The sequence below is a fragment of the Camelus dromedarius genome, chromosome X (genome assembly GCF_036321535.1).
Source record: "Camelus dromedarius isolate mCamDro1 chromosome X, mCamDro1.pat, whole genome shotgun sequence".
Lineage (NCBI taxonomy): Eukaryota > Metazoa > Chordata > Mammalia > Artiodactyla > Camelidae > Camelus > Camelus dromedarius.
Window position 1 is genome coordinate 59,348,465 of NC_087472.1, and position 11,923 is coordinate 59,360,387.

At 45.1% G+C, this 11,923-nt stretch overlaps 1 protein-coding gene across 1 annotated transcript in view; it reads right to left on the minus strand.

The window, feature by feature from the left end:
- Positions 1–366: 366 nt before the first annotated feature.
- The window catches only part of NHSL2 (NHS like 2), a 56,317-nt gene continuing 44,760 nt past the window's right edge, over positions 367–11,923 (minus strand). The window contains exons 7-8 of the mRNA XM_064483046.1: positions 10,710–10,842; positions 367–9,873 (exon numbers count right to left, since the gene is read on the minus strand). Coding sequence (XP_064339116.1) covers positions 9,549–9,873; positions 10,710–10,842 — 458 coding nt within the window. The 3' untranslated portion in view covers positions 367–9,548. The remainder of the gene's footprint in view (positions 9,874–10,709; positions 10,843–11,923) is intronic.

Below are 11,923 nucleotides of genomic sequence, written 5' to 3' on the forward strand. Positions count from 1 at the left end.
CCTGAGCACAGTTGCTACAGCAACCTCCTCCCCCCAGGAGCCTGATGACCTCCGCCCACTTCACCAGAGCCTCGCCTCGCTGCGGCCCCTTGTTGCCTCCAGGAGCAGTTGAACTCGAATCCCTGAGACAAAGTCCTCAAACACGAATCACCTGCCCCAATAACGTAGGTTCACAGCTCGGTGGGCCAGATTTCTGCAAGACACTGTGTCCCACTTATCTGTTTTGGGTTCTCGGGTTTGTGAGAATCAAAGGCCATATTTGTGGGCCCCACACTTGTGTGGTTGGGAAAACACGCTCACGAAGTGGGCTTAGTGTTTGAATAAAGGCGTCATTGCTACAATGAAAACCAGAGGGTGAAACAGAAAACGATTTTTAACAGAAAAAGTTTATTTTAAGAAGACACAAACAGCTCTAGCTATATAAAGAGTACAGTTCAATTGCTGGTAGCAAGCCAGTAAGGAATGCTTTTTTTTTTTTAAAGAAAAGAAAAAAAGGAAAAAGACAGAAAGATAAGAAAAACCCTTTGTAATATCACCCCACAGCAGGCTGTCTTCCATTTTGTGTTGGATTCTAAAAAGACTGGGATGACACTCTCCTAGTTTCTGCTGCTGCTTGTAATTTTTATCCAGGGATCCATTCTCATTACTGGGGCCGAGGGGTAGGGGGTGGTTTGCCTTATCTCTGCCTTCCAGTTTAGGATATTGGTCTGTAAATTCCTGTCTCCATTATTTTTCTTGAGTGTGTCATTGGCACTCAGTAAGCACTGAATGGTGAGTGCTAACTTAACAAAAGTCCTTCTCCTAACTATGCAGAGTAGGACTAGCCAGTCCTCCTTCCTCATTTTGCTTTTGGCAAGTGTAGTACTTTTGCTGCTTTCTAATCCAAGGTACAAGCCTGGTTCCCTTCCTAAGGCTGGAAATCTTAAACAAAAGGAAGAAAGAAACTATTTTGTGGATGCTTTCAAATTGAGAAATCCTAAAGTTCCTTGTGTCTCTGACTTTTTAAAATTTCAATTTCAGTATGTGGGTAGATCCCTGGGCTCAAATGACAGAAAGCAAACTAAAGGTCCCAAGAAGCAATTTACTTAGATGAAAAAAAAAATATCCCACAGCCTGAGAAGTATGTCCAAGTGACTGAGTCTACATGGAATGAAATCCCTAGCTCTGTTTATGGTGGCCTGTCCAGAATTGCCCCAGAAGGAGTTTCTTCAAATGGCTTCCTGGGAGAAGCCAACACAAACGAGTGGAAAGAAGATTTCAAAAGATAAGAAAAGGGAAATGCCTCAGGAGCCCCCATCGTCTCCTTCTCCTTGACCAGCCCCATCAGACCTGAACCTGGACCAGAGAACTGGTAAGGGGACTGGATGGTGTGTGTACGTGCGCACGCGCGTGCACGCGCACGTGTGTGTGTATGTGTGTGTTGTATACATCAGCCAACGGGGCTGTCGCAGTCCAGCTGGAGAAACCACACACACATACAGGCACACACCTTCTCATTCACTCATATCCCCCGATATTCATATGAGCAAATGTGAAAATCTGAGCTTTACACACCCAAGGAGCACGAGAGGTAGAGACAGGAGTGAGATGGAGAAAGATGTGAAGAAGCTTTTAGGGAATCCTTTCAGAGGTTTGGAAAACAGGAGGTGGTGGTGTGTGGAATGCCTGCTGGCTGTGGTGCTGCATGGGGCGTCCCAAGGAGCCCACCCCTGGGGCTGGGGGTCTAGGAGGCAGAGGGTTTAGATAGGGAAAAAACCATGGACACTGAGCACCTTCTGTACCCAACAGGTTTCATTGCTGGGGCTGAGTCTAGAACAGGTCCAAATCACATTAGAAAATGGACACATGGACATTCTGGATTTTAAAACCAGCTATTGGAAACAAGAGAGCTGGTGAGTTTCCCGGGCAATTGTAGACTGAACTGGAATCTCCTGGCCTGGGCCACCAGACTTTCCAGAAACAGCCTTGAACTTGTGATGGCAGTATGGGGCGGGAGGTAGGGAACAGATGATCCAGGACAGAGGATTCCCCAACCACAGTTTGGTACAAAGGAAATAAGAAAACTCAGAAATCCATTCTTTCCTGCCAGCTCATCCCACACTCAAGGAAGCAGAGGCACATGGGCAAACCAGGACAGGAGATCTGGTGGAAAGAATGAGGGTTTCTACACTGAGGTAGTCAGAGAGAGAGACAGAGACAGAGAGAGAACAAGAGTCCATGAGGGGCATCTGTTGAAGATTACTGGTTGGCACTCACAGCCCGTCTCCACCCTGCTCTGCACCGGCCGGTCTGAAAGCGCAGTAGATGGGAGGGCAGGGAGCCACATCATCCGGTCCACAACCCAGTCATCACATGGGTTCAGTCACAGAAATGCCCATCCCAGAAGACAGTCTGGACCAGGAATCAGCAAACTCTGACAAGCGGGCCGAATCCAGCTGCGGCTTTGTCTGACCCAAGAGCTAAGAATTGTCTTCACATTGTGAAAGTGTTGTAAAGCAAGCAAATGAACAGACAACAACAAAGAAGAAGGCTATCTTACAGAGACCATCTGTGGCCCGCAAAGCCTAAAAGAGTTACTCTCTGTCCCTTTGCAGAAAAAGTTTGTCAACCTCTGGTTGAGATGATGAGGAAAATCCCACCCATCTCGGAGTGGTCCTGAAAAAGGAAACCAGAGGACGTCCAGGAGAAGGACGGGGACAAGGAGAGTACCTGGAAATACCACTCCATATGACAGCACTGCCTGCAGCTCCGCTAGACCAGACTAGTGAGGTATGCATGGGCTATGGAAGGAGGCCTGAGAATAACTAAAAGAGTCATACTAAGGAACATTAGGCAAAGAATGTTCTGGAAAAGAGACTGAATGCACAGCTCAGTACTGAGTAGGGAATTCAGTTATTGTTTGATAAGATGGAGATAGTTTGAGCCCAGGGATTGACAAAATATCAAGCCAGGTGAAGTTTCTAGAACACAGCGAAGTATTTCATGAGCATCTAACAGTCTGAAACTATCTGATAAAGTTTAAGAAGGAAAGGATAAAATAAATGCTAGGAGAGCCTATATTGGTTTGCCCTACTTTAAATAAAAACCAATTATAAAAGTTTACACTGAAAAAACAGTTGAGACATTAGGGAACATTGACAGGAGGATTTCTCATTTTTCAAAGGCAGTCACCAGAAAAGTCCCTTACATAGGCGGCTTCTCTACTGGAAAATGGAATTTTATCTATGAAATTTCATTTTTCAAATAACTTTTAGGGAAAACATCGGGTGTATAAAGTAGGGCACATACATTGAATTTGGAGGGAAATGAATATTTCTAAACTGAAAATCAGATTTGTCTTTGGATTCATGAACTGAAGAACTCTTGAACATTTTCCTTACAGTATATATATTGTTTGCTGAAATACCTGGGAAATTCATGTGCCATAAAAGTAGAAGCCAGCTGTGGGTCTTCTCTAAATGCAGTGCTTTGGATGAAAAAACACTGAGCCCAGAGGCAGAAGACCTGGGGTTTTGGCTGGGCCCTGCCACTGTGTGACCTTGTGTAAGTTATCTGACTTGCTGGGCCTCAGTTTCCTCATCTGTAAAGTGAGAGGTTGGTTCCTTTCAGTTCTAACATTCCATGACTATAGATAAATATAGAAATAAGATAAATACAACAATCTAGAAATAAGAAATATTCCCCAAAGTAAGCTTTGGAGTCAGTAGAAAAAAGTAGCAATGAAATATAATAAAAAGAATAAAATTTTAACTACTAGCCAGAGTAAATATATCTCATTTAAAAATTAATGAAAAGATTTGTAATTTACAATTGATCAGGAGAGGTAAGAAGATACATATTGATATTTCTTCACCATCATACATATTATGGAGGAGGAAATGAGTGTGAGGTGACTTGTACAATGAGCACGATGCTGCGTTTGCATGCAGAACATTTCATAAAATTGGACGTTAGAAAAAAAAAAAGCTCAACACCACGTAAGGAATACAATTCTGTAAAGCTTGGCATTAAAGAGAGAGGAGTTAACTGGTTATCCCAGTTCAGATTTTCTTTGCGGATTTGTTGATTTCAAATCCCACTCATAGGCAACAGCTTAAAATCAAATCTACTTCTGCCAGAGCCCTCTTGGAGAACAGCTACCACAGTGAAGACAGGCATTCAAGGGTTGGCAATACCAAACAAACGCAACACCTTTTCCCTTTTCCTATTTGAGAATTAAAAAGAACTTTTTTTAAAAGCCAGAAACAGGCCAGATGTGCCAGCTAAGTCAACTTAAAGGTTTTGCAGATTGAGCAAGTAGTTGATTCACTCTGATAATTTCTTAACACCGAAGAAACATATCTGACCAACGTGACAGTATACATCACGTGGCCAGAGACTGATCACGTAACAACAGCAGAAACGTTGGAAAAGGTTGGAATCATTTGAAGAGTCGTGGCTATGATTTAGGGGCTTGAAGAAGTAACATCACCGGAACACACACACACACAAACACACACACAGGCACACACACATGCACACATATTCTAGGGATGCAGCTGCTGCTGGTCCTGGGACCACACTTTTGAGAACCACTGGCCTAGATTTTGGGCTTTATTGAACGAAAGTATATACCCATTTCACATAACCCATGACTTATGCAAATTTCATTTTTGCTAAATTTATTCAAAGTGCCTCAAATATGTGTCTCTAACCATTTACTACTCTAGTCCTCCACAGATGTTTTAGAGTATTCTAAAACGTTGTTTATTTCATCTCCTTGTTAAAATCCTTATAGTTTTTGCTGCCCTTTGACAAAGGCAGTTCTTTGTACCTCTCATCCTTTTAAATCCCTAATAGTTTAGTCACTTATAGCTGAAATACACGCAAAGGCTTTGGAGGGACTGGGTGCTCTGGACTAGATCTGGTCTCATTCTCACAACAAGGAGAAGTGGTAGCACAAAGCACAGACTGGGGTTGGGGGAAGCTGAGGCTGCGTGCAGTAAAGTTGCACCTGAAAGAAGTTTAATAATCACCACTGATAGGGGACAGCTGACATTGATCTGACATTGATTGGACAGTTTCACCTTTCACAAACAGGACACATTGTCACAAATTCTTTAAATCCTTGTGTTCTTTACTCAAATGATAAGTAGTATTAATTCCATTTGTGTAAAGATGTTAAGGTACAATATGAATTATCTAGGCTTTCTCAGTGGCTTAATAGCCATCTCTGAGAGTCTGTTGGTCGTAACCAGACTGAATAACACTGGGAATCAGGAGAATGTAATCGACCATCAGCAATTTACTAAGATAGTTCCAGGAGATTAAGGTATTTTCTATATTCTGGAGTTAGTCATCAGGGAATTTGACCTTTCCATGGTGAAAATACACTTCTGCAACTGATTGATGCCTAAAAATTCTACAAGTAGAACGTCATTCCTTTGGCTTAAGGCTTTTTCCCTGTTAAAATGCAAGTGACCCTCCAAAGAGGTATCATTAAGCCTTACAATCTCAAAGTAAAGGAATTTATCCCTTTCCTGAGAGCATGCTTTTCTTAGCGAGGAGAAGGACAAACAAGGAGGCACTCAGGAGATTTGGTGCCGAGAAGCAAAGTCTGGGGAGAATGGAACAGAGAGAGGAAATGGAGGATCCAAATGACAGACCTCCAACTCATTCGCTATTTTGCTGAAGGGCTAGTCTCTGTCAGTATTCCTGCTGAATTGGGTGCTAACTTGCCACTTGGAGCAGGTGACTTAGAAATCAGCCACGTTTTCTGATAATATTGAAGAGTCTTTGATGTATAGGCATATAAAGGTTTAGAGCAATGGAAAAATAGATGGCAATAAAACATCTGCTGCAACAACAGATAGGGAGTTATCTGCACCCCTACAAAAAAAAAAACAACCCAAACAGAATAACCATGCATGCCCATAGGAAGAAGATAAACTGATATTACTTTATAGGGTGCAAATTGCAGGGCCGGGACGAGGGTAAGGCACTTGCATGGCCCTGAGAGTGGGTGCCTCCTTAAGTTTTGCACTCTGGGTGCCTCACTTACCTCACTCTAGTCCTGGCCCTGGCAAATCATATTAAAGTGAAGGCTTGCCATTGTGTTACAGGCTTGGTGATAATGGAAGGCTGCATTGACAGAGCCCTGACTGTGAACTCATCTTTTTAGCGGGTGGTTTGTTTCTGAGGAAGAGAGCAGGTGCATGGACAGATCTGCTCATACCAATGGGGCCAGAGGGACCACGAATCCCACCTGCGATGTCAGAGCATTAAAATGGGTATCCAGTGACGCACTTGTAAAAGCCTTGCAGACTACTCTCTGTCTTCGCACATTCAAGGTAATGTTTCCAGATCAACTGTTCAATTTGTGGTCAGGAACAGCTAACATGAACCATCTGGCTGCCTGCGATCTTGCCTCCTTAAAGGGTGAGCTATCAGCTGGGCAGGCAGTTCATAGGACTTGGGGCTGAAGGACAAGTAGGGGCCAGGTGGGAGGTCCAGGCGAGAGACTGAGGCAGGCAAAGTAGAGGAGACAGCAGCGAAGATTCGAAGATTCGTGTTGTGCTGAGAATGACTAGCTTTCAACCCTCAACTTTGGAACCACAAATACGAGACGACTACCCACCAAGTGCAAAGCACTCTTAGCTACTGATTAACCTCCTCCCCTGGGAACGACTCCCTCTCCTCCCTACTAGATGGAAGTCAGTCCAGCAGAGCCACCTACTGCTATTGGTTGGAATCAGAGGAAACAAAGGGACAGACACAACTTGCATTGGAAGCTGACCTCCTGGGGCCAACTTCATTTCACCTGAACCCCTTCTATATTCTACCTTCAAAAATGATCATCATTATTATTCACACTAGTAATAGGGGCTAGTAGTAGGTTCTCTGAAAGCCTTCCTGGAGGGCTTTCAACCTCTCTTCCCTAGTCTTGGCAAGAGTAGTGGTATAAGGCAGCAAACCTTGTGGTAAGTGCCTGGGTAGTGGGGAGAGTTGGTGCTCTGATAACCAAGTGGAGGTGAGAAGTTGTGTTAGGACTAGAGAGATGGTCGGTATCATGTTTGTCAAAGATTGGTAGACATTCTACAGTTTGGTCCACTTGTCAAATGTTAAGTGACCATTTCCAGTCCTCAGTGTTAACTCTGACCACACCATCCCTGCCCTGAATCCTCTCGTACTAATGGGAACACCACTGGGCATTGGAGGGTCATAGCGAGGATGTAGACAACCTTCTAAAATTTCCAGGCATACGGAGTACTGCAGAGGAAAGCAAGACTCAAGGCAATTGAAAACCACCAAGGTGTCTGGATATTCAACTTTAGAATTTTGGGGGAAAACCACCAGATGTGGCAAGGTGAGGGGAGAGGCAAAACCCACCAGAAGTTGCAAACAAGAAGCTCCCAGAAAAATCAGCAGCGGTAACATGCCCTATACCACGTGAGTCTCATACTCGGCTTTGGAGCTCAACTGTGCGCAGTGGTTCCCGAGGGGAGGGTCTCCGGGGCCTTTCACTTTTGTTAAGCAAAAGCATGAAACACTCCTTCATTTCCCCACAGAGGAAAATGTTTCTATCTTTTGGAATTCTCAGTCTAGGACAGACAATTTTGGCATTCATATATAAATGAAGGCCAGGAATGCATCTTCTTTTATTTCAGGCAGAACCCCTGAAATGTGGTCAGGACCTTTGAACCAAATAGTTGGAATGCTTTCAAAAGCAACTGGGCTTTCACTAACTATTTATTGTTTTAAGTGGCTTCTGTCTAAATCAGGGGGAGGTGCTGATGGCAAGAGAGTTGCTGGGCCTGGCCTGTACTTGGAAGTCTAGAATTCAGAACTGTACCAACCAAGGGCCCAGGCCTAGGGCTTCAACGTGAGAGGGCCAAGTCCTCTCAGCACTCAGTGTGGTTTTCCAGCTGCTCTGTCCGCTGTAGAGGCAGTTGGGCTAAGAGCGTGCTCCTCATTGGTGCACACTAAGACCTATCAAAATCAAGATCTGCTTGTCTCTGGGGCAGTTTCCAAATCCCCCAGGAGGTTGACCAATGAATCTGTTGGGTAGGGGGTGAAGGAGGAGGGGGTTGGGGAACCCTCTTTGGGAAGCATGCTACAATTTCATTTGACTTTCTTTTTTCCCTCTTGGGAACGGTGGGCAATTCATCCTCCATTATTGGCCATTTTCTTTGTTCAAGTCTGTCTGAATTTCCTCCCTCGACCTCCCAGAAAGCAGTCATATGAAAATCAAATGAATCATGGCTCTTGCTCTGTGTAGAAAACTGAACTGACAAGAATAGATAGTGACTATAAGCTTTGGCAGAGGGTGGGGGGAAGGGATCACAATGACTGTTCTGGGGCTCTGTCAGCCTCCCATTTACCCCAGTTCTTACGCTCTCCCCCAACATGGTTAATTGAAAACTGGTCAAAAGGTAGAACCGAAATGGCCAAAAGTAGCCCTTTTTGGTGTGTGTGTGACAGGCCATTGCAACTTGCAAGGCTGCCTTTTTAGATTTTGGATATATCCTTTTAGTCTGTACCCTCTTGGTTTGGGAACAGAATAAGATTTCTTTTAAACAAAACCAAACCATCCACAAACCACAATCTGGACTGAATGGTGGTGGGCAAGTTACACTTACTTCCTCTCCTCCTGGAGCCTTTGATGATGCTGTTCCTTCAGCTAATGACTTCCTGTAATGAATGCTATATGCCAATGAAACGAGAGTTCTTCGAATGCAGTATGAGCTGGGCACAGACACTAGCTATCATTGTTGACAGACACTTGAAGGATCTCAAGGCGCATGTGCGAGTGAACAAATGGTGGCCTCGTTTGTTGGCTGAACTTGGTTCATCCAAAGCAACGCAGTCCTGACCTTTTGTGGCAAAGGGGCGGGGAGTGGGGATGGGGGGCAGGGGTCTATATGTTTACTGAAACTCATCACCCTGATCTCCGTGTAGACAATCAAACTGAAAAAGGCCTAAAGTTCAGGACAGAGTCACATTCATATTTTGCCATCCAATCAACCCCATGCCGAAATAAGTGCACACCTGCAAGCCTATCGCAGGGGAGAGTTAAATTGTGGTTGAAGAGGCATCAGAGTCCTGTTTCTCCATGCAAGGCCAGCCAGGCCTCCCCGGGAAAGTGAATAATCAGCCGTGGCACCCTATGTCCCCTGGGTTTGGCAGCCCCCAGTCTGCTCTCTCACTGTGCCCCTCAGTGACAGGAGCCAGGGATGGAGCATCCTAGTCATTGATTGAAAAGATGGTGCACATGCCCTTGCATCTGAGAATTTCTTCTTAGTGCATACTGCTGGGGACAAATAAGGAGAAAATCGGCAGTCAGTAATGGCAAGATTCGAAGGATGAAAACGCAAATGTCTGAAGATGATTAAAGTGCCTGATGATTTGAGTTCTAGATGTGGCCTCTCTCCTGCTGTCCGGAGCGTGAGTTAATGTAATAGAAATGTAGGCTCTTGTGTTCTTTCCATGGTTCCTTTTTAAAACCCTTTGTCTCTTCCCCCTTCTCTCCTCAAGTTTAATAACTAAACCCTGTTTGGTGAACCCAGGGCTTAGGTACTGGGGTTATCGGTGGTTTCATAGTCTTTTGAAAACTGTGCAATAATTCGCCGAGCCAGTGGGTTAGTGGTCTTCAGCAGTTCGGCTGCTGAGGGGCGGGACCTTGTTGTTGCCTTGCTCCCCTTCTTCTGTAGCAAAGCCTTGAAGTCATCGTTTCTGCCAGCATCTAGGTTGGCACTGCCGCTCGACCCTGCAGAGGCAGCGGGCTCACTGACGGGAGACTCTGCCGTGCTCCTTATCGGTGAGTGGGAGCTGGGTCTGCTGCTGCTGGCAAATGCCTCCCCAGGTTCCTTCCAGCCAAGCAGCTTCCTTTTGGACCTAAATGACAGAAAGTTTGCTTGGGGTGAATTCTTGTGGCAGACACTTCCTAATGCTTCCTATAACTTCATGAACGCCAGTGATGTGATGTGTGAACTTGTATATGGCAGCCTCGCAAGCAGTCATGCTTACCAGCTTTCTCTCTCTCTGCTAAGTCCTCAGAACCCCTGTCTGGTCCCCTGTCCCTATACTCCTTTCAATGCCCACAGCTAGTGTCACTTGGCCAGTGCCTGCAGGCTCGGTCCTGCCCAGGTTCTGGGACCAAGGGAGAATTTAAGGAATCAAAGCTAGTAGCTCAGTGACTCTGAATCAAGACAGCCTGGGAACTGATCCTGTTGTGAACTGGTGCTCCAGCTCCACTAACTGGGCTTTTCCCAGTTTCCTCGTCACTGAGCCCCTGCTTTATGCCCCTGTCCAATAACTGGGTCCCCATCTAGTCCCCCTTTGCCTAAGTTCCTGCTTTGATGCTCGGCCTGATGCCCCACTTCACTTCTTGAGATTTTTTTGGTACAAGGAATTCTGTGAAGGGTTAAATGTCTCTGACTGCAGGCAGAGCTGTGAGAGAGCAGATGGAGCCACAATAGGCCGAGCGGTTGCTAGGAGACGAGGGGCCTCTCACTCAGCACCTGGTCCTCCCTTCCCTGCCCGCCCCTCCTCCACTCCACCCAAAGATGTCAGTGAATTGGAGACGTGAGGCCCTGGACTATGTTCACATGCGTGGGTATCTCAACTTAGTCTCCAGTTTCCATTCTAATGACTGCTTAGAGGTAGCAGTTTTTCTTTTGGTATAAGAAGGGAAGGCAATTACAATAGGAATTAAGGAAATTGGTCCAGACCTGTGTATCACAGTAAATAAATCTTCAGTTGTGCGTGAAGCCACAAACACGTCATCATCATCTTCCGCGATCCACTCAGCTGTTTTATCACTGATTACACTTTTTTCTTCAGTGCTTGGTTCCATTGGACTCCCTAGGCATAAAGAACCAGAAGGAATTACTTTGACCACAACAGTTAGGACAAAGCAAATTCAGATATGTATTTTGTCTGACGTTGCAAGCAACTCTGGGAGGGCAGCAGGGCAGAGGCTCACTGTCTCCCATTTTGCAGAGGAACAGGATGTTCTGAAGGTTAGTGATTTCGTCAACAGAACATGGAGGGAGTGATGCAGATCAGCCTAGGTCCCTGTTCTCTCATGCCTTTTCCATTACAACAGGTTGCCTGAGCATTCTCTTGTTTTAAATGCATCCTTTTTAAAAATCAAGAGGCTGAGAGCAATCTAAAGCAATGACTCAACCAGTGGGTGGGAGCGGGACTGATCTGAATCTCAGAGGGAACCTGTGGAGTTTGGGGAAGAAGATTCTAAAATTACCTGCGGCTTTGATTTGTTTGCTTGCACAATGATTTAACTTACATTAAAAATCCAAATCAGCTCAAGGAAGGCCGTAAGATTTTGATGTTCAGTGTTAAGGGTTCAAAAACAGATGAGAAACATGGACGAACATGGAGGACATTACACTAAGTGATATAAACCAGTCACCAAAAGACAAATACTGTATGATTCCACTTATATGAGGTCCCTAGAGGAGTCAAATTCATAGAGACAGAAAGTAGAAGAGTGGTTTCCAGGGGCTGGGGGAGAGGGTGATGGGGAGTTACCATTGACTGGGTGCAGGCTTCAGTTTTGCAAGATGAAAAGAGTTACGGGGATGGATGGTGGTGATGGTTACACAACACTGTGAATGTGCTTAACGCTACTGAACTGAACACTTAAGATGGTTAAGATGGCAAATTTTATATTTGTGTTTTACCACAATTAAAACACAAAGAGACAAGGGAAAAACCAAAAACGATGAGACAGTGTCTAGCCTAGTCTTTGGGTTCCAGGAAAAGCTAGGCTGAAACCATCCAAGAAAGTGAGCCCCCTTTCTTCTAGAAAGCACTAAGAGAGGTCACTGCTGGTGACGCATTCCACTGCTTCGGAAACCTGCCAGCCTCCCGTGGCACTTGAACTCAGGCTGGGAGGGTATCGAGTCCCATGTGTGAAACTAAA